Source organism: Saccoglossus kowalevskii, chromosome 20, assembly GCF_978046115.1.
Source record: "Saccoglossus kowalevskii chromosome 20, keSacKowa6.1, whole genome shotgun sequence".
NCBI lineage: Eukaryota > Metazoa > Hemichordata > Enteropneusta > Harrimaniidae > Saccoglossus > Saccoglossus kowalevskii.
Window position 1 is genome coordinate 2,017,982 of NC_140660.1, and position 22,902 is coordinate 2,040,883.

Consider the following 22,902-nt stretch of genomic DNA (forward strand, 5'->3'; position numbering starts at 1 on the left):
ACAAGTAGTGTTAGCAGAGATGCTTCTGTATTGATGAAATACAAAATTGAATCTGATAATACTGAGAATTTCGTGAAATTCGGCGAAGTTCTCTCAACACAGCGGACGTACCACCCTACTGCGCATGCGCAAAAAAATGAAATTTTGAACAGGACATATTGAGACACGAATTTCCAATTTTTTTATAAAATATGTTTTATTCATAAATTGTGAGTGCTTAATAAATATCAGAAAACTCTACTTTACCTAATGATGTATGTATGACGTCAGATATCAACTTATACACGCGATTTTGAGAGTATTTACGAACGGAGCCGACAGGTTGTGTTGTCTTCAAAACGGCAGACTACAGTGTAATGATCACGTGCAAGTAATGACGTCATTATGTTCTATTTTTAGGTGGAATGTGTGGAATTGGTGATTAGTGTTGTTGTGGTCGTTGTTATAGCAACACTGATATATCATGACTTCAAGCACACCACAGTGGGAGGAGTGGTCAGGTGGTAGTTTGTATTACAATGCTGAGTACTGTGGATTGAGTGAATTTCCGAGTGAAGTCTTTGATGAAAGTCGTAGAAATGTTGAGGGGATATGGCTGCATGGAAACAATATTTCAGAAATTCCAGAAAATATTTCTTGTTTACGTCACCTGAAAATACTGGGGTTATCTGACAACAATCTGAGAACAATTCCAGATAACATTGGAAACCTTTCACAACTAGTAGAACTGTACCTGGATGGCAACCCATTGATAGATCTACCCGTGTCTTTGAGAAGACTAAAGAATCTGAGGACGTTCACCTGTGACGTCATAGACGGTATTTTAGAAGAAGATGTGAGGATTTATGACAACAAGACGAAAATCAGAAAACTATTTGATAAAGTGTTTAAAAGGAAAGGTAAACATTGTAAACAAACAAATCATGAATAATCAAATCCTGGTAAACAAATCCTGGTAAACAAATAAATAAAATTTTAGCACGTGACCAAATTTGAATATTTTTTTTCAAAATGCGAAAAAAAAATTAAAAGTGAGATTTAAAAATTTAAGACAAGTTGGGGGGGGGGTCCCGAATGGTCACGTGACCAACCGAAAACCCGAATTTTTATTTTAATCAAGGATTGATTTTAGCTATTGCCATTGTCAAAAATGAAATGCACAGGCAGTCTGAATATCAGTGAAAGTTATTTTGAATTTTACAATGTGTTTTTTATGAAATTGTGAATCGAATGTTGGGCTAAAAATATAGCATGTGTAAACAACGTGTTTGCGTTAGACTCGTTCGTTGGCGAGTGGATTATAGTTGCTGAGATTTGTCAATTTAAATCCAAGAATTGCAACCATTATCCTAAAACAGAGACTATGAGGTCAGTGTCAAACCTTTATTTCATTGATCAGAAGTTCTGTGCTCACAATGTGACTTGAACTTGACAATATTGACATGTGCCAGTTCAAAAACACAATATGCATGTATCAGTGCCAACTGATCATGACATGTTATAGTTTGTAAACACGAGTAGGTAATCGGAGTATAGAGAATTCCAGCACAGTACAAGGGACATCAAATAACACTAAACAGATATTGTGTAATAATTTTCAAAACAGGGAACGAAATTGACAATAGAATCAAATATAATTCCATTTTTCTTCCAGTCCTCTCAAAACTCAAAAATAACTCCCACATCAAATGATCCACAGTCAATGTTGAGATAAAATGACAGTATTTTTGAAATCTGCTAATCTTGTAAGCATGCATAGTTTATGTTAAGTGTATCTGAATGGGAACAAATTTGAAAAAAGAATATTAGATAATATTAATTTATGAATTAAATCATATTCTATTATTTTAAATACCAAGTAATGTAAACACATGGATGACCCACAATTCATGTTACAACTATCTCGGTGCTGTTCACATATGCACATATATTAAAAAAAAATGACAAAAGATTAATTATGCCCTTTTTAGTAAAGTATTATTATTAATTTAGGATGTAACAGTTATCTAAAAATAAGAAAAAATATATATTTTTAATTTAATTCTAATAATTTGACATGTTTATAATTTACACAATTCAGGTCAGCTCTCATGACCCCAGTCACACAAGATAAAATATAACAATTGTTAGTGCCTTTACCGATCAAAGTCTTGTTAGAAACTTGTTAAATCATTTTACAGTATTGATTAGATTTTGATACATAATTCTTAGGGAATTTTATGTTTTTATAACAACAGTTTGCTCAAAACTTGATACATGCATAGTGTTTTTGTAGTTGAAAGTCTAACTCTGATTTAGAATTAGGGCCAAGTAAAACATATCCTGTGTTTCCAGCAACCTTTTATACCTACCAATATTTGTAAGTGAAATCAAAAATTGTATTTAAATCAAAAATTATTCTTCATGTCACATCCCTAAACAGTTGTGTTCTTGTATATCATAGTTTCTCTTAATGATTTGACTCTAGTATAATGTACCCATCAGTTGTTTTCATTTGTTCCTGTGGAATGTTTTTTTTTGATTGTCATCATGTTTGATTTGTGTTCTTGAACTTGAACATGAATGAAGTGATGTTTCAACAAAGGTCAACAGATTGGTAGGTTATTTCCACTTTTCTTTCCTTGCAAATTAGCCATGGTCACTTTTTGTATTTTCCTCTGTTTAGTGAATGGTATTTATTGAGATTGAGAACTTTTTTGTTATGTTCTTGTAATATCCGAAGAAATTAGTTTATCGGAAAGAATAAGCTAACAAAAATCTACTGGTACCAGGATATCACATTTGTTTTATTATCTGTTCCACTCGCTGATATAGAACCACTCTCTGATTGCAATGAAACTTATGACATATTTTCACTGGGAGTATACATGGTTCAGAATAGCCATTAATTATCAAATTTACATCATATTTACAATTTTTTTTTTTTTAATATCTTACCAATCATTCATAAAATGGTGATGTAACTCACCAACTAACCTATGCTTATAATTTTTTGCTATGAATAATTTTTTTTAATTTCAAATGGGAGTTACAACAAATAAATAAAAAAATAAATGAAAATAAGAAATAGCTTGGTACATAGGTGTTTCATAACCACATACCTTAAATTAAAAAAAAAATAGAATCCCAAATTACAGTGAATTCTTGATTAAATCACAAATCATTTGTTGATAGAAAACCAAAATTCCTATTGAAACACAATCCCTCAGGTTTTCACAATGTTTTATTAGCTATAAAACACAGAATTAAAATAATTAGTTTTAAAATTAGAATACCATATGATGGTGAAATCTTAACTGATCAAACTTAAATAAAACACAAAAATTAGCTTAAATAAGTCCTGAACCATTGGTCCAAGAAAAGAAATCTGTGATGAATGTAATTTTGGAGAACCAAAGAATGATGCTAGCAATCAAATTTTTTAAACCGGTATAAATTATGAAAATTCATCAAATAATTAATATGAAATTGTAGTTTTAGAATGGCTACATTTTGGAGTCTTATGGAACCTAATTGTAGTTCTTAGTTGAAATCCTTACATAAATATCTAATCTGCATCAAATAACCAATTTTAAGCTCATTTTTCATGGGTAATCTGCATACAGTAAGCCGATTTTAAATGTATTTTTAATAGATAGTCTGATAAAACCGTTCAAAACTGTTTTCATACACACACAATTGTTTGTGCTCTGACACAGACCTGGTTTGTGTTGATTTAATGTTGTGCATATTACTGTAAAATCTGTATTAGATACAATGATACAAATGATACAATGCAACAACCACATTGCTCCAAAGCCAACATATGCCTGACAGAATGATGTAGTTTTTCACTTCCCCCATCGATTTGTTGTCAGTACCGGTCAAATTGCAGGAATGTCAGATAGTGACAGTGAGTAAGTTTCTTTGTTTGTTAACATAATGCGTGATAAGGTGCTGGCAAATTTGTGATTTTTTTCGACAATGTAAACACAATTTGTCTCCCTGATTAAAAGTGAGTGTCTTCACAGGAAAGACACAGTCTGTAGTTGTACCCTGACAAGGTCGTGTGAGTTGCGCCGTCTGTACAGTGTTACCATGGCTACCAATATGAATATTCATTGAAACTCATTGCAAGAAGACTTAAAATTTGCAAATTCGCAGTATTGATCTTGATTGATTGACGAGACGTACATTATTCTGTCAGGCATAAGTGGGGTCTGACGCTACTCGGCCGGTGAGGGCGCCACCCATACTTACATGTCAGGCTACAACTGTGGATGTGGCTTGTATTTTAGCATCTACACATATGATGATTGTTACAGTGGCACATATATAGAAACTTGATTAGCTATAATAGTCAAAGCTTACAATTTGCAGTTGTCAGAATAACCATGGGGCTAGTACATGTATGTAAAAGAGTTACCGTAATGTCAAAATTAAACGTCATGGATTAATTCAAAATATCAACGATAACAAAATTACAACTATAAAATGGTTTAGAACTAAATTAATAACAAAGACTGCAACAAAAGCCAAATAAAAATGTGTATATTAATCTACATTAAATGGTGAAAACAAGAATATAAAAAAAATGAGATAATGATAATAATGTTGTTGCGATAAATTTAGGGGAGGTGTTGCTGCCTTATTTCCATACATAATTTATATATTGTGCCAAAGGGATAGGCATTTATTTGTTATTTAATAACATTATGAATTTGTTTTCATTTTCAATTTTTTTAAAGTGTGGCACTTTCTTCTCTGCTGTCAAATAAATAAGCTATTCTTTTGTGTCTGGTATCTTGAACATGTCATTATGAAATAATATTCATTTTCAATCTGGTTATTGGTACAGAAATTACAACTTCTCTTTTCCACTGCAGTGTGAGTATGTCTGCCTGTTTCTATTTTGAGGCAATGGTTCCCCATCTGAATTTTGTCATAATTAGTCACAGTTCAATATTTTGGAGTTCAGTTAGGTAGCTTTCTAATTTAAACTCTGTTTTAAATATTCTATTGTTCTAAGTTTATTTTTTGAGTGAGCATTTGGTCTGGAGTCATCATGAATTTCCTTTTAATGCGTTAAGCATTACGTCCAAAACCACTGGTCTGATTTTTGGTATGAAGGTACCCTGTGGGATAGAAATTGAAATTTGTTCATGGATCTGTCTATAATTCTGCAAATTGGGTTAAAAAAAGCTAAAAATTTACATTTTTGTCAATTTCTCAAAAACCTTCAGTCTGATGACTTAATATTTAGCTTATAAGTACGTACGCCGGTCATCTGTGTAGCTTGTTGATGTGGTACCATTTTCTTCAATTTTCTATTTTTAGTGATTTTTTTATCATTATTTTTAACTTGTTTTGTTCAAATCATATTTTTTTTAAAAATTCTCTCCAACCATCATACAAATTGCTTTCATGTCAACCATAAAGTTTTGTCCATTTTGTCATGTGATGGAGTTTTCTTTTAATCTTGTATTTTTAGTGAATATTTTAGAGCTTTATTTTGTTGAATTTTTTTTGGCAGAAAATTTTATTTACACTATTTTTTTTCAAACTGTTAGATTTTTGACTCCCATGTGCGAAGCACATAATGGGAGTCTTTGCAGTTAGTGTGTCTGTGTGTGTGTGTGTGTATGTGTGTATGTGTGTATGTGTGTCCGACTGTTCCACTGCTATCTCAAGAACCATTCATCGGTTTTTGATGCAACTTGGTGCATAGATGCTCTGGACCAATGCGCAGATTTGATTAGGTTTTGGTAAAAATCCGTGCATATTAATTACGTAATTTGCATGATAATTAGCTGATTTTTAGCTGTTCCATGATTGTTCCACTGATATCTAAACAACCACTCATTGGATTTTTATGAAACTTTGTACATACATGCTTTGAACTAATGCTAGGTTTTGATTAGTTTTTTGTAATAATCCGTGGATACTAATTACCTAATTTGCATAATGATTGGTCATTTTTCGGTTTTCCCACTGATATCTCAAGTACTAATCATCACATTTCAATGAAACTTGGTACATAGATGTCATATGACACTGCACAGACCTAATAGTTTTTATGGTAATATCAGTACATATTAATTACCTAATTTGCATAATTAATTATTTTTCAGCATTTGATATTAGTGAGCATTACATTTCAATGAAACTTGGTACTTACATACTCAAGGACTATGCAGAGATTGATTGTTTCCGATAAATATTTGTGCATATTAATCACCTAATTTGCATAATTAGTTAATTTTCAGCTTTTCCACGGGTATCTCAAGTACTAATCATCGCATTTCAATGACACTTGGTACATAGATTCTTTAGGACTATGCATAGACCTGATTAGTTTTAGGGTAAATAATTGTGCATATTAATCACCTAATTTGCATAATTAACCAACTTTCACACTGACATCTCAGGACCTAATCATCACATATCAATGAATGTTTGTACATGGATGCTGTAGGACAATAGACAGACCTGGATAATTGTGGGTTAAAATCTGTACATATTAATTACCTAATTTGCATAATTAACCAATTTTAAGCTTTCACACTGATATCTAAAGTACTAATTATGCCATTTCAATGAAACTTAGTACAAAGATGCTCTAGGACAATGTACAAACCTAATTAGTTTGGAGTAAAAATCTGTTCATATTAATTCCCTAATTAGCATAATAATTCATATTTTTTTGGTTCTAATCACATTTCAATTAAACTTGGAAACATAGATTTTCTGTTACATTGCGCAGACCTCATTAGTTTTACACTCAAATCTGTTCATGTTAATTTTCTGATTTGCATAATTAGTTTTCAGCTAAGTAATTTCAAATTATATTTAATTATATTTAATGTGTCTCCAATACTCTCAGCTTTCTTTGATGTCAACTCTCATTCAAAAAAAAAAGTTTGGTTTGGTGTTTTGATTTCTTTCAATTCATCAGTAAAGCATTTTTATAAACGTATACCCAGACTATAAACCGCAGTATTACTAGTATACTAGTATGTAGTAATGCAACAACTGAGAGACATTGCAGTAGTGAATACAAGAAATCAATTAAATTTGGAAAGTCTCTTGCCTTGATGTCATCAGAGTGGAGTAGCGTAATTCCTTTTCACTCTTCTTCTTGCAAGCCTGTAACAGAGTTACCATAAATTAACAATCCCCTGTGACCCACTGTAAATTAGTAACAGGATTACAACAACTATTATTGGGATAACCTACAATATATAGCGATGGTGAAGGAAACCTAAATTCAAGTACACAATGCTTGTAACTAAGGGCAACCAGTAGAAATCTATTATTATTATTCAAAAATGATTAAAATCTCACTTTCTTGAATGCTGCGTATTTACATTTCATAATCATAAGTTAATCGCTAGTGTCAATATTAACCAAGTATGCATATAGTACACAATGTCTGTAACTAGGGGCAACCAAACAGAAATCAGTTAAAAAAATTTATCACTTTCTTGTATTTTGTGTACCGATACTCATATTTCTTAAATGCCTTTCAGTCACTAGTATCAGTATTAACTAAGTATGCATTTGTAAATGTTTACAAGAAAACCTAACGGTGAATACGTTTTGTTGTTGTTGTTCCATGATTGATCTCGTCATTTCGACTCTGGCATAATTACATGAATTCATTCTAAACTTTTCAAGCAAATTAATATTCATATTCTACATGGAAAATATTATTTTTCTGGTTATTTACACAGTTACTTTGCAAAGCTGTCACCCGTCAGTGACACATGTACCAAAACCGGAAATACTCAACATCTTTTGGGAATGCATAAAACTTGCGCGATTGTTGTGTGTGTTGCTACAACCGCCAACAACACAGCGTTTCCCCATGATAACGATTGTGGTAGCTTGTTGTATATGCTGGTTTACTAAACACGTGCTATCTCCTGCTTTATGGTACCGTTGGTGGCACCATTTCGGCAACACTCGTAATGCCGAAAAAACTCAAAAGTGTCAGGGGAGGGGCGTGACCCGATTCAGTTACACTTTAAAGCTATTTGACAAGAGATGTGACTTATATATCAAATGTCCATATATGGTCATGCAACCTCATTAATATTCATAAATGTAATATCCCAGGCTCTGTTACAGATGAAAACATGCAACCAGTGCAGTTTGAAAGCTATTCAACAAGAGATGTGACTAATATATCAAATGTCCATATATGGTCATGCAACCTCATTAATATTCATAACTGTAATATCCCAAGCTCTGTCACAGATGAAAACATGCAACCAGTGCAGTTTGAAAGCTATTCAACAAGAGATGTGACTAATATATCAAATGTCCATATATGGTCATGCAACCTCATTAATATTCTTAACTGTAATATCCCAAGCTCTGTTACAGATGAAAACATGCAACCAGTGCAGTTTGAAAGCTATTCAACAAGAGATGTGACTAATATATCAAATGTCCATATATGGTCATGCAACCTCATTAATATTCATAACTGTAATATCCCAAGCTCTGTTACAGATGAAAACATGCAACCAGTGCAGTTTGAAAGCTATTCAACAAGAGATGTGACTAATATATCAAATGTCCATATATGGTCATGCAACCTCATTAATATTCATAACTGTAATATCCCAGGCTCTGTTACAGATGGAAACATGGAACCAGTGCAGTTTTAAAGCTATTTGACAAGGGGTGTGACTAATATATCAAATGTCCATATATGGTCATGCAACCTCATTAATATTCATAAATGTAATATCTAAAGCTTTGTTACAGATGGAAACATGCAACCAGTAAAACATTAAAGATATTTGCCAAGAGATGTAACTAACATATTAGATGACCATATATGGTTATTAACCTTTTGAATATGCATAACTGTTCTATCTGCAGCACTGTTACAGGTAGAGACATGCAACCAGTGCCATTTTTAGGTATATATATGGTTTGTATCAAGTTGATAACAATTGCAGTTGCCATAGCAACAACCATATAATCTACCATGTTTATTTTGTAGTGGTCCGTTCTTATGTGGCTATGGCTGGAGCTTGTCATGCTGGAAAAACAGCCACAAAAATGAACTTAGCTGGCGAGCCATATGATGAAAAGTATGACAGTACAGTAGGCGGTGATATGTTTGTTTTAGATCTAGACAACTGGACAATTGAACATACAGGTACTTATTTGTGTATGTTTACTGCATATTGCATTTGAACATTTCACTTATTCATGACACAATTAAGTACATACTGATATTATGCTAATATTGTATGTTTACATATCAATACAACATTACACACACAAGAACAAATCATAGTAGCATCGGGAAATAGCTAATACTCTATAATGCTACCAGTTATATGCAATTGTACATAACTGTTACTTTTGACAGAGATAACAGTAATATGTGTGTGTGCATATAAGCACATAGACATGTATATTCCAATCACATTTACAATTTACACATATACCTCACATAATAGGCACATTTAATGTCATTGTTCAGACACGAAAATGGCTGAATTGTGGCTATTTTAGTGTATGATCAGACTACCCTGGTATATTTGCTAATTAATCTAATTGATATAGTGAAGATACCATGATAGGAATGTAAGTATATAATCAGCATTTACAGAATGAGTGGATTCTCAAGACTTGATTGTATAAACTGAAATGAGAAAAAATGCAAAACCAACAAAGTGCAAGCTTTATGATAATCAAGAATACTAGCAAAATGGTCTGAGATGAACACCAATTAGTTCCTTCACACACTCACTAATTTGCATTTAATTTACTAAAAATGTTTTCTTCATTTTGATTGAGCTCTGATCATCACTTATCACACCATCTGCATGTTTTTATATTTTTTTATCAATCTAGCACGAAGTGATGAATCCGGAAATAAAGGTATTCATACTACTCGAAGCATATCACGTACGATTACGGCTCCCTTAGATAGGAAAGAGAGTCAGCAAGCATCTGCTGATAGATCAAGAACTGAAAAGCTTATACGTATTGGTGAACGTATAAGACGAGTAGAAAACACAGATGCAGTAGACTTTGATGTCACCCTACTAGATTTTGCAGGACAACAAGTCTATGAAATGTCTCATCAGGTCAGTCATTATATTTTTCAGTAATTATTTTTACAAAAATATTTACCCTTCTCTCAGACAACAGTTGTATCCTTTGTATTATCCCAATTACACATTAATATACCTATATCTGACATCATAAATGTATCATGTAGTGTATATACATGTAGAATACCGGTACCATGATAGCATTTTTTAAGATTTTATAATCAAACAGTACCGTTACTCCTGATTAGCATGCACACTCAGGTGACAACAAATATTATCATTTATTTCAATATATTTCACGAATGACATGGTTCTTATTAAATGAGACTTCAAAATGGTTACATTTCATTTCAATACAATCTTTTTACTGATGTCTTTATATATTTATGTAATATATTTTGAATTACTTTCTAGATGTTCATGGCTATGCTGGGAATTTATATCCTCGTAGTTGATTTGTCTCTTAAACTTGATGATGTAGTTCCTTATGATTTTGGTGGGAAAAAGAAGACTTTGAGAGGTATGAATTTAGGTACTCACTCATCATTGCCTGTGGTGAGATATTGATCAGAATATATCTCAGAATTTGGGAAAAAAAATGCAATCTCACAAGTTCCGTTGTGTATTAATCAATCACTTACACTAATGTGTATTGTATAGAGGTTCTAAACGAGACAAATAGTGTTTTCTGATCATTTGATCTGTTAATGAGTGGTTTCAATCAAAGTTCTTGTATCTGCAGTGATACATGGTAAAATGAAGGGCATCCTGACAGACATTTTTAGGGGATGGTCCATCACAGCAGGGCTTTCAAGCACTCATTGAGCTGTTTATGGTCTCTGTAGAAACGAACCTCTCTGTTGGTCCCTACGTCACAGAATATGTCTCCTGCATTGTGTTACGCACCAGACCCTTCACAGATGATAGTATGCCCACTGCACTCATGAATAAGTTGTGCAGTGTTGTTGTTGACTGTGTAACAAGTTATGTTGCACCTTAGCTTGTCACAGCATTACATGTCTGCTTCTATCTCCGGGTTAGTTAGACATCAAAATTTCACTTTGTTGCCCAATGACAACAGGATTGCAAGTGAGTGTTGCTGGATCACTTTGGTATTGATTATGATGAGAAAACCATCTGTCTCGGATAAATGAAAATGCTCCAGGAATTGTCCTACCACTCCTTGTCACATCTTCTTAAACACTAGTTCACTACCATGAACCTAGTCTTGCATACAATATAATATGGGAGTGTATAAATAGTGAAAGCCAGGAAATAAACAATAAACTTGCTGAAACTTGTCACTGACATCACAAATTGGCATAATTTAGATATTACCAGATTTGATGGGCGAAGCATTCATTTCAAGATGGCAGTGAATGGCGGCTAGCACGCCGACAAAAACAAGTAAAATAAAATCTACAAGAGACTGTATGCAAGTATAAAATAGACCTTAGAAATGGTTAGCTTCCCTGGTATATTGCTGTGTAGGAGTTATTACCTGGAGTTAGTCGGTTTGACACCACAATCCGAAAAACTTGGAGTTCTTCTAGTTGTGTTAATTGCTCTTCAGTACTTCTCTTGGTTTTCCAAACGTGGGCAAATTGGATGTTCACTGGAGTGACAATGTTCAATACCACTCAGTTGAAGCAGTCAAGATTTTCAGAACTCTATCCACTTTTTGAACAGATGGGCAAAGTGAAAGTCTGACCTACATAGATCAAAGCTTGCTTTCATGTCAGCACATTTTCAAGTGGATAATAAACTTCTTGTATAAGAGTGTAATTTGTATGCATGTGAAATGGATAAAATAACTTGTTCATAAATATTCAATAAATTGTCTTGTAATAAGTCTTGTAAGGGGAACTACTCATATCTAGTGTGAACATGTCATGTTAACAGAATAAAAACTCTTAGAACCATTCAAGAATGAACCTCTCACCAACTGATAAACCAAAATGGAAACAATGCACCTCATTTTTTTGTGTTTCAAATATTTCAAACATATTTTACTAAATATAAAAAAGTAATGTTTCTATTATTATTTTTTCTGGAGCTACGTGTCTTTGTTACTTGTTTTTCCCTGTTTTTTCTTATCAAAATTAACTGTATTTTCTCATGTCCTGGTATATGCTTCATAATTACACACGAACATAACATGCATGATGTTGGTTAATTTAGTATTAATTATAATTATTGGTAACCTTAAATTCATCAACTTATTAGCTTCAATCACATATTTGTAAATTGTTGTATTTCTCAGAGTATATTCATGGATGGATGAATTCAATACATTCACATACAACTAAAGAAGGCCAAGATCTGGAAAGCATAATACAAAATGTCATAGTTATTGGAACAAAGATTGATTTAATATCAAAGGTAATGTGTATTATCTGTTATTTAAAATGATATCTTCCACAGCAAAAATTACATTCATCCTTGCAATGTAAATTGATAATTTTTGTATATTCACCGTTATCACATCCATACATCCACACATCATCTACTCTGATTTGGTACCTTTTTATGCTTGTTTGTGTTTGTGAACATATTTCTTGTAAGTAACAAAAAGAAGAATCATATTGTTGTGTGGATCTAATCTGTCTGTCCAGACACTTCACATTATCCTAATAGCACTGTTGACATGTTCCCAGTGTTCATTTATTTGTCATTTCTTTGTAATCAAACATGAATTGTTTCTGGTGTTACAATATCATAAATTTATGGTTTGTTTAAAAATGATATGTTTCAGGACGTGATGGAGCAACGAAAAGAGGAACTAGAAGCTTTCTTGAGAACTATGGAAGCTGCTGAACACATTGCATGGCCCATAATTCCTATCAGCAACAAACCTATGCAGTCACCTTCACTAGATGGTAACCCAAGTGATGCTTTGCAGTCACCTTCCTCAGATGGTAGCCCAAGTGATGCTTTGCAGTCACCTTCACTAGATGGTAACCCAAGTGATGCTTTGCAGTCACCTTCCTCAGCTGGTAACCCAAGTGATGCTTTGCAGTCACCTTCCTCAGATGGTAGCCCAAGTGATCCTTTGCAGTCACCTTCACCAGGCGGTAACCCAAATGATGCTTTGCAGTCTCTCAAAGATAAGATAAAGGAGCTTGTTTGTCAACTCAGTCATGAAGTTTCATTTAACTGGTTGCAGTTCGAGCTTCTACTGAATCAAAAGGTGGTTGAAGAAAATCTACGCCCAGTAATGAAATTGGCTCAGGTCTATGAGATTGGTGAATCTATGTCTTTATCTAAACAGGAAGTGGATGACGTGCTGAAATTTTTCCACAGCATTCGAGATATCCTACACTTTGCAGATGATCCTGACCTTCGTAATGATGTCATCATCAGTCCACAGTGGTTCATTGACTTGTTGAGACTTTTCATTACTCACATACCAAAACTCCCTGACGAGGAGAAGGAAGTTCTCCGACAAACCATTCGCAATCTGTATGACAAGTTAACCGATCATGGGAAGCTTGATGTCGAACTGGTAGATTGGGTCCTAAAGAAGAACAACAGACTAGAAGATAAAGACATCCTACTTCGACTATTTCAACTGTATGATATCATTTACCCATGTCCTCGACAATCAGGGTCAAAGGTCACCGAATACTATATGGCATGCCTTCTAGAATCAGAACCAGAAAATTCTCTACTGTCTCCCTCAAATAGTACATCAGGTCCTACTCTATACCTCCATTTTGCTCGTGGATATTTACCCGATGGGTTGTTCCACCAGCTAGTCATTAGATGCATCAAGAAGTGGCCAGTAGCCAAGTTATTCTATAATGATGCCTGGTTTGATATTGGAAACAACCATATCCTCATCATGTCAAAGAGAGAATCTGACATCACGCTTACAGTGAAGACAGAACCAGCAGGAAGCATAGCTGTGGAAATACAGTCATCCTATGGTCCAGAAGTAAGAGAGTATGTGGAGGACAACCTGAATATCCTTATCAAGCGATACAACCCTGGTCTATCATACACACCATGTTTGAAGTGTCCATGTGGTAAACATGATGTATTAAAGATTACACCTGATGGGAAGGATAGGGATGATGGTTGTGTTGACCGTAGTAAAGATAGATGCATGTATAAAAGCAAAGTCAATGTGTCAGATTGGGACTTCTGGGAACCACCAAGTAAGCATATATTACATCAACTTCTTTTGTGCATGTCCATCTAGTCATTGTAATTGTACATACATTACATTACAGTGTTATACATTAAAATATATAACATGAATGACTAATTTGTATTTGTCAAAACTGACCTCCATATTTATGATTGAGGAATTTAATTGGTGTATTGTTCAAACACACTATTCAACAACAAACACCAGCTTTATGTAGAATGTAATTGGCTTACAATAATGTGCAGTATATATGAGATACCTGTCTATCTGTCCCCCTTCCCCCCAAAAAAATCACAACCCTCCCTTCAGTATAATGAAATTGGGAAATAGAAAATTAAATTTATATTATTTGTATTAAGATGTAAAAAAGAAATTATTTTCATAGCAATTTGCATGTTTTCAATACATTTCTCTTCAGAAATGAAGAAGTATTTATTTTTTCAAAACAAAGATCATATACCTGTCATCACCAAATTAGATGTGATATCCGACGCAGTTATATCTGTGAAGTGGGACCTGGGCGAACATATGTCGGGGATTATTCAGAGATCAGAAGATAACTATAGATGGACTCGTGCTGAAACCGTAGAGGAAAAGACTGGTTCCTACATGGATTATGGATTAAGTTCTAAGACTACATACTATTATAGAGTACAAGTAGCAGACAAAGGGACTGTTGTTAGAAGCTATACTGTTTCTTCAAATACTGGAGGTAAACAATTTAACTAAAACCATAATACAATTACCCCAGACCATTCGTCCCGGTGTTATCGCTATCGCCACACGAGACTCCAGCTTGTCTCCTATACAATTTTCCTTCCGCCCACTTAATTTTAATATTCATATGACCTTTGCACTGACATCGATAGCCAATCGCATTCGACCGCGGACGTCACTCTAAATAAACAACTGAATAAATTAATATACCATATTTGGAAGATAGCGGGTAAATTCAACGTTGTTGGTGTGTTCCTTCGGGTTCCGAAGTCGCACGAAACGAGTTCATGTTCCGTTATCTTTCGCAAGTAAAACAGGTCGATATGTATTAAACATGGCATTTGTTTTCTTGTTTTAACCCCCTTATTACGCAAGCTTCCGTCGAAGTGGTGTTTTTTTCGACGATTTGTGGCATGTTGCAAAACGAACGAAACATTGCGGCATTCTTAGCGGTGGATAAGGGATCGACTATGTCGTCACATTTATGTCTCGTTTGAAAGAGAATAAACAACCGCTCAGAAAAATATGTTGCTAATATTTAAGTGCGGTGCCTTGAAATCGCCTGCCCGACGTCCAAATTTCAAAAGGATGTTCGATTTGCAATGACGACCGTTCATATGTACTAGGCGACGTTACTAATTACTACTAGGGTCGGTGTTTGCATTAAGAATTATAGAACAAAAGATCAGCAAAGCGGTGCTTTTGTCGGCGATTTTGTCAAAGGGAATATTGATAAAATGTTGCAAAACAGAATCGCGAGTTGGGTGAAAAATTGCACCGGCGGCATTCTCAGCGATGGCGACACCCGAGAAACACCGTGTCACGGTGCATTCGTGCATCAGTACACCGAAGAAATACATACATATTGTTGTCCACTGCTGACGCGACAATTTCCTTAGAAATCATTTTGATTTGATTTATGGATGGCGAGCACCGACACTCCGATCCGATGAACTAATCAAAACTAAAATGGCGCGTGTCACGTGACTTTGTTTACTAAAGATAGCGTGGGCGTTTGATTGACACTCAACTCATTAGTATTCCACCAATCACAGCTACATCTACTTTCTGGATGTGCGCAGTCAAATTGTATAGGAGACAAGCTGGAGTCTCGTGTGGCGATAGCGATAACACCGGGACGAATGGTCTGGGGTATAATACAATAAGCAGAATCCAGATTTGTTATTAGAAAATCGGAGGTCATGGGACCTAGATTTCTTTCTTCATCTTCGGCTGAATCGCAGATTAATGCCTACAGTTCAAAATAGTAATTTTGACTGACCAGAGTCTATGGTGGGTAATTGAACATAGTGAATAGGTGGGTTGAAAACCCACTGGCTAAATTGACATTGTTCATTACTGATGTACATTATTTTGTATAATTGTGATTTGATTGAATATTGATGACTCAAAGATATTTTGATTTAAATTTTTGATAAATTTGTTTTCTTCTTGAGCTCCGCTGTCGACTTTGTCGACTCATATTTGTCGAGCGGAGCTTGTAATATGAGTGATTGTCCGGCGTTCGTCGTCGGCCGGCGTCCGTCTTCCATGTCAATGTTTTACTTTGACTTCTCCTTGAAAACTACAAGCCTGAGTGTTTTGATACTTGGTGTATATGTACCTTGGGTAGACCTCTCTTAGATTTGTTCATTTCATGATATCCTCAATTCTCTAATTTTGGTGAATGTTTTTTCATTTTTGGTAAAAAATGATATTTTTGACTTCTTGTTGAAAACCGCAAGTCCAATTGCTTTGATATTACATATATAGGTACTACATGTGGACCACTCTCAGATTTGTTCATTTTGTAATGATATCTTCAATTCTCTATTTTTGGTGAATATTTTTGTCATTTTTGGTAAAAAGTGATATTTTTCAACTTCTTGTTAAAAAGCGCAAGTCCAATTGCTTTGATATTAAATATATAGGTACTACATGTGGACCTCTCTCAGATTTGTTCATTTTGTAATGATATCTTTAATTCTCTAATTTTAGTGAATATTTTTGTAATTTTTGGTAAAAAGTGATATTTTCCACTTCTTGTTGAAAACTTCAAGTCTGATTGCTTTGATATTATACATATTGTTCATTTTCTAATGATATCTTCTGTTCTTTAATTGAAATGTGCATTGCTAATAACGGAGCTATCTCATCCGACAGCCTGCTTGTCTCTTTGTCTCCTCTCAAACATGCCTTGACAGAATTTTTTCATCGTTTTTACACAGACAAGACATAACATGTGTTCTCATGTTTATCGTTTATTTATGATATTCAATCCATGTATTGTTTATTATGACACTGACATTTATGTTTTGTTGTCTTCACAGAAGAAGCTGCAGCCTCATCTAAGAATGAAGACAAGTTCAATCAAATGCTTATTGATGTTTCTTCTGAAATGGGAGAAGGTAATTTATAAATCACATTTCGTTATCATTTTAAATTTTTCTCAGGGTCCTATATTAAATTAGGAATACATTCATCATACGAAGTTACCATTTCATTCATTACAACAAATCATCAGTATTTGTACTTCACAGTGGTGTGGACAGGTAATTTGATGAATAATTAAATGATTTTTTTACAGAGGACTTGAGATTATTAAAACAGAACTGTGGCGGTGGACTAATACCAAAAGGGGTTCTAGAGAAGAAGACAACTGCATATGATGTGTTTGAGTGTTTATGTCAACGGCGCAAAATCAGAATTGACAACACAAAGTTGTTGGAATTATTATTAACGCGTGTAAACAGGCACGATCTGGCACAAAAAGTCCAGGAATATCACTGATGACATGACAGAGGTGAATATATTTATCTGAAACTGTTAATTAACAACTATTAGATTGTAATAAATTAATAACTATTTATTGAACACTGATTTCTATTTGTTCCTGGTGTTTCAGATTTATGGAAGTGGTACCAATAGATCTCCTGTTGAAATTATAGATATAGCCATACTGAGTATACCTTGTCACAATCTTCAATTATCAATAGGGACAAACTTACAGCTGTAGATGTATCTAGATATAGTGTTTCTTTATTAGATAAATACAGTTTCACCTTTTGTAAACAGTCACCTGTAGGACACTTGTGGATCAGTCGACGAGTTTCTTATCCAGATTTGTCTGTAGGATACCTACTATGGGCATCTGTGGATCAGTGGACGTGTCCCTCATCCACAGTTGTCTGTAGGATACCTACTATGGGCGTCTGTGGATCAGTGGAAGAGTCCCTCATCCAGAGTTGTCTGTTTTTGAATTTGTTTAAAATTAGTATTTTATAAAAACTTTATAATTGTGTTCTAATAGTTGAGGCAAATTCCTGTAAATTTTGATTGGTGAAAATTGTCTACTTTGACAAAGAATTTTTTTGTTGTGAACTGTGTGTCAAATACAGCGTACATATTTTGAGTGCATTTTTATTCCAAAATATGGATGCAACATTTTGCCTGTTATGTATTTTTGTTTTGTAACTTTGAACTAAACATAATTTTCTATTGGCTTCAAATCTTGATCAAAAGTTTGTCACCCAAAGGGTTAATCATAGGAGTGCTTATATCAATTATCTGACATCTTGTTTTCTGTTGAGATAGTTTATGTATTTTATCAAAGTATGTTTGCAAATGTGTATTAGAATGTGTATCACCAGTAATCAGTCAAGCAGAAACAGTCAATATTTTTATTCTTATCATATTTTGACTTGCTCAATTTGTGCATGATATTTTCACACAGGAATAGAATTAGTAAAGTTATTGTGTCATTAAGTCATAATCTCATTAACACGACAGTACACCACATTCAGTCAAATAACGTTCTCAGTCACACAAATAAATCACTTTCTAACACTTTATTTGATATTTTGTGCAGATATTGCAGACTATTTACATGTCTTGATTGGTAATGAAAAAGAATATGCAAATGATATGTAAATTAGATAATTTGTATGCATGATTTCTTGGGAAATAAAGGAACAAACTATCTAGATCGTATTGCAATTTATTCAGAATGCAGAGTTTCAGGAACTACTGATCCCCCTGGGTATTGAGTTGCAGGTACTAACGATCCTCCCTAGGTACAGAGTTGCAAGTACTAACACCACCCCACCCCGGTGGTTACAAGCACTATCCCGTCCATACTGAGCTGCCCCCCCTACAGAGCCGACAGATGCCATCCCACCCCCAGAGCTGAAGATTCTGAAGACCCCTGAATGCAGAGTTGCAGGTAATAAACCTCCCAGTACAGAGTTGCAGGTGCTACCCCCCCCCCCCCCCACAGAGTCGACAGATGCCATCCCACCCCCAGAGCTGAAGATTCTGAAGACCCCTGAATGCAGAGTTGCAGGTAATAAACCTCCCAGTACAGAGTTGCAGGTACTACCGACCCCATGGGTAGAGTAGCAGGTACTACCGACCCCCCTGGGTGGAGTTGCAGGTACTAACGACCCCCTGGGTGGAGTTGCAGGTACTAACGACCCCCTGGGTAGAGTTGCAGGTACTAACGACCCCCTGGGTAGAGTTGCAGATACTGCCGACCCCCTGGGTGGAGTTGCAGTTACTAACGACCCCCTGGGTGGAGTTGCAGTTACTAACGACCCCCTGGGTGGAGTTGCAGGTACTACCGACCCCCTGGGTGGAGTTGCAGGTACTACTGACCCCCTGGGTGGAGTTGCAGGTACTGCCTACCCTCTGTGTAGAGTTGCAGGTACTACGGACCCCCGGGTAGAGTTGCAGATACTACGGACCCCCGGGTAGAGTTGCAGATATTACGGACCCTCTGGGTAGAGTTGCAGATACTACCGACCCTCTGGGCAGAGTTGCAGATACTACCGACCCTCTGGGCAGAGTTGCAGATACTACCGACCCTCTGGGTAGAGTTGCAGATACTACCGACCCTCTGGGTAGAGTTGCAGATACTACCTACCCTCTGGGTAGAGTTGCAGATACTACCGACCCTCTGGGCAGAGTTGCAGATGCTACCGACCCCCGGGTAGAGTTGCAGATACTACCGACCCTCTGGGTAGAGTTGCAGATACTACCGACCCTCTGGGTAGAGTTGCAGATACTACCGACCCTCTGGGTAGAGTTGCAGATACTACCGACCCCCTGGGTAGAGTTGCAGATACTACCGACCCCTGGGTAGAGTTGCAGATACTACCGACCCTCTGGGTAGAGTTGCAGATACTACCGACCCCCTGGGTAGAGTTGCAGGTACTACCAACCCTCTGGGTAGAGTTGCAGGTACTACCGACCCCCTGGGTAGAGTTGCAGGTACTACCGACATCCTGGGTAGAGTTGCAGATACTACCGACCCCCTGGGTAGAGTTTCAGGTACTACCGACCCCCTGGGTAGAGTTGCAGATACTACCGACCCTCTGGGTAGAGTTGCAGATACTACCGACCCTCTGGGTAGAGTTGCAGATACTACCGACCCTCTGGGTAGAGTTGCAGATACTACCGACCCTCTGGGTAGAGTTGCAGATACTACCGACCCTCTGGGTAGAGTTGCAGATACTACCGACCCTCTGGGTAGAGTTGCAGATACTACCGACCCTCAGGGTAGAGTTGCAGATACTACCGACCCTCTGGGTAGAGTTGCAGATACTACCGACCCTCTGGGTAGAGTTGCAGATACTACCGACCCTCTGGGTAGAGTTGCAGATACTACCGACCCCCTGGGTAGAGTTGCAGATACTTCCGACCCCTGGGTAGAGTTGCAGATACTACCGACCCCCTGGGTAGAGTTGCAGATACTACCGACCCCCTGGGTAGAGTTGCAGGTACTACCGACCCCCTGGGTAGAGTTGCAGATACTACCGACCCCCTGGGTAGAGTTGCAGATACTACCGACCCTCTGGGTAGAGTTGCAGATACTACCGACCCCCTGGGTAGAGTTGCAGATACTACCGACCCTCTGGGTAGAGTTGCAGATACTACCGACCCTCTGGGTAGAGTTGCAGATACTACCGACCCTCTGGGTAGAGTTGCAGATACTACCGACCCCCGGGTAGAGTTGCAGATACTACCGACCCTCTGGGTAGAGTTGCAGATACTACCGACCCTCTGGGTAGAGTTGCAGGTACTACCGACCCTCTGGGTAGAGTTGCAGGTACTACCGACCCTCTGGGTAGAGTTGCAGGTACTACCGACCCCCTGGGTAGAGTTGCAGGTACTACCGACCTCCTGGGTAGAGTTGCAGATACTACCGACCCCCTGGGTAGAGTTGCAGGTACTACCGACCCCCTGGGTAGAGTTGCAGTTACTACCGACCCCCTGGGTAGAGTTGCAGATACTACCGACCTCCTGGGTAGAGTTGCAGATACTACCGATCCTCTGGGTAGAGTTGCAGATACTACCGACCCTCTGGGTAGAGTTGCAGATACTACCGACCCCCTGGGTAGAGTTGCAGGTACTACCGACCCCCTGGGTAGAGTTGCAGATACTACCGACCTCCTGGGTAGAGTTGCAGATACTACCGACCCCTGGGTAGAGTTGCAGATACTACCGACCCTCTGGGTAGAGTTGCAGATACTACCGACCCCCGGGTAGAGTTGCAGATACTACCGACCCTCAGGGTAGAGTTGCAGATACTACTGACCCTCTGGGTAGAGTTGCAGATACTACCGACCTCCTGGGTAGAGTTGCAGATACTACCGACCCCTGGGTAGAGTTGCAGATACTACCGACCCCCTGGGTAGAGTTGCAGATACTACCGACCCTCTGGGTAGAGTTGCAGATACTACCGACCCTCTGGGCAGAGTTGCAGATGCTACCGACCCCCGGGTAGAGTTGCAGATACTACCGACCCCCGGGTAGAGTTGCAGACACTACCGACCCTCTGGGTAGAGTTGCAGATACTACCGACCCTCTGGGTAGAGTTGCAGATACTACCAACCCCCTGGGTAGAGTTGCAGATACTATCGACCCCCTGGGTAGAGTTGCAGTTACTACGGACCCCATGGGTAGAGTTGCAGTTACTACGAACCCCCTGGGTAGAGTTGCAGATACTACCGACCCCCTGTGTGGAGTTGCAGATACTACCGACCCCTGGGTAGAGTTGCAGATACTACCGACCCCCTGGGTAGAGTTGCAGATACTACCGACCCTCTGGGTAGAGTTGCAGATACTACCGACCCCCTGGGTAGAGTTGCAGATACTACCGACCCCCTGGGTAGAGTTGCAGATACTACCGACCCTCTGGGTAGAGTTGCAGATACTACCGACCCCTGGGTAGAGTTGCAGATACTACCGACCCTCTGGGTAGAGTTGCAGATACTACCGACCCTCTGGGTAGAGTTGCAGATACTACCGACCCCTGGGTAGAGTTGCAGATACTACCGACCCCCTGGGTAGAGTTGCAGATACTACCGACCCTCTGGGTAGAGTTGCAGATACTACCGACCCCCTGGGTAGAGTTGCAGATACTACCGACCCCCTGGGTAGAGTTGCAGATACTACCGACCCTCTGGGTAGAGTTGCAGATACTACCGACCCCTGGGTAGAGTTGCAGATACTACCGACCCTCTGGGTAGAGTTGCAGATACTACCGACCCTCTGGGTAGAGTTGCAGATACTACCGACCCCCTGGGTAGAGTTGCAGATACTACCGACCTCCTGGGTAGAGTTGCAGATACTACCGACCCCCTGGGTAGAGTTGCAAATACTACAGACCCCCTGGGTAGAGTTGCAAATACTACAGACCCCCTGGGTAGAGTTGCAGATACTACTGACCCTCTGGGTAGAGTTGCAGGTACTACCGACCCCCTGGGTAGAGTTGCAGGTACTACCGACCCCCTGGGTAGAGTTGAAGGCCCTTCAGAAATCCCCTATACAGAGTGAAAGGTGTTTGGAAATATTAATTTTTGCAAGGCTGGTAAAAGTTACCTGCTCTTATACACTGTGCCCGATTGGTCACCCAACCCTAACATCTAACAGACAGACCAATCAGAGAACAGCTAGTTTGTTGACAGATCA

The 22,902-nt window shown here is 37.5% G+C and overlaps 1 protein-coding gene across 1 annotated transcript; it reads left to right on the top strand.

Moving 5' to 3' along the window:
* The first annotated feature begins 463 nt into the window (after window positions 1–463).
* Window positions 464–21,477, top strand: LOC144341847 (uncharacterized). The gene is made up of 11 exons (XM_085494697.1): window positions 464–899; window positions 8,996–9,154; window positions 9,859–10,094; window positions 10,476–10,581; window positions 12,325–12,443; window positions 12,817–14,221; window positions 14,633–14,926; window positions 17,262–17,339; window positions 17,519–17,676; window positions 20,043–20,708; window positions 20,911–21,477. The coding sequence occupies exons 1-11, from the start codon at window positions 464–466 to the stop codon at window positions 21,475–21,477; spliced, it is 4,224 nt and encodes a 1,407-aa protein (XP_085350823.1).
* The last annotated feature ends 1,425 nt before the right edge of the window (window positions 21,478–22,902 follow it).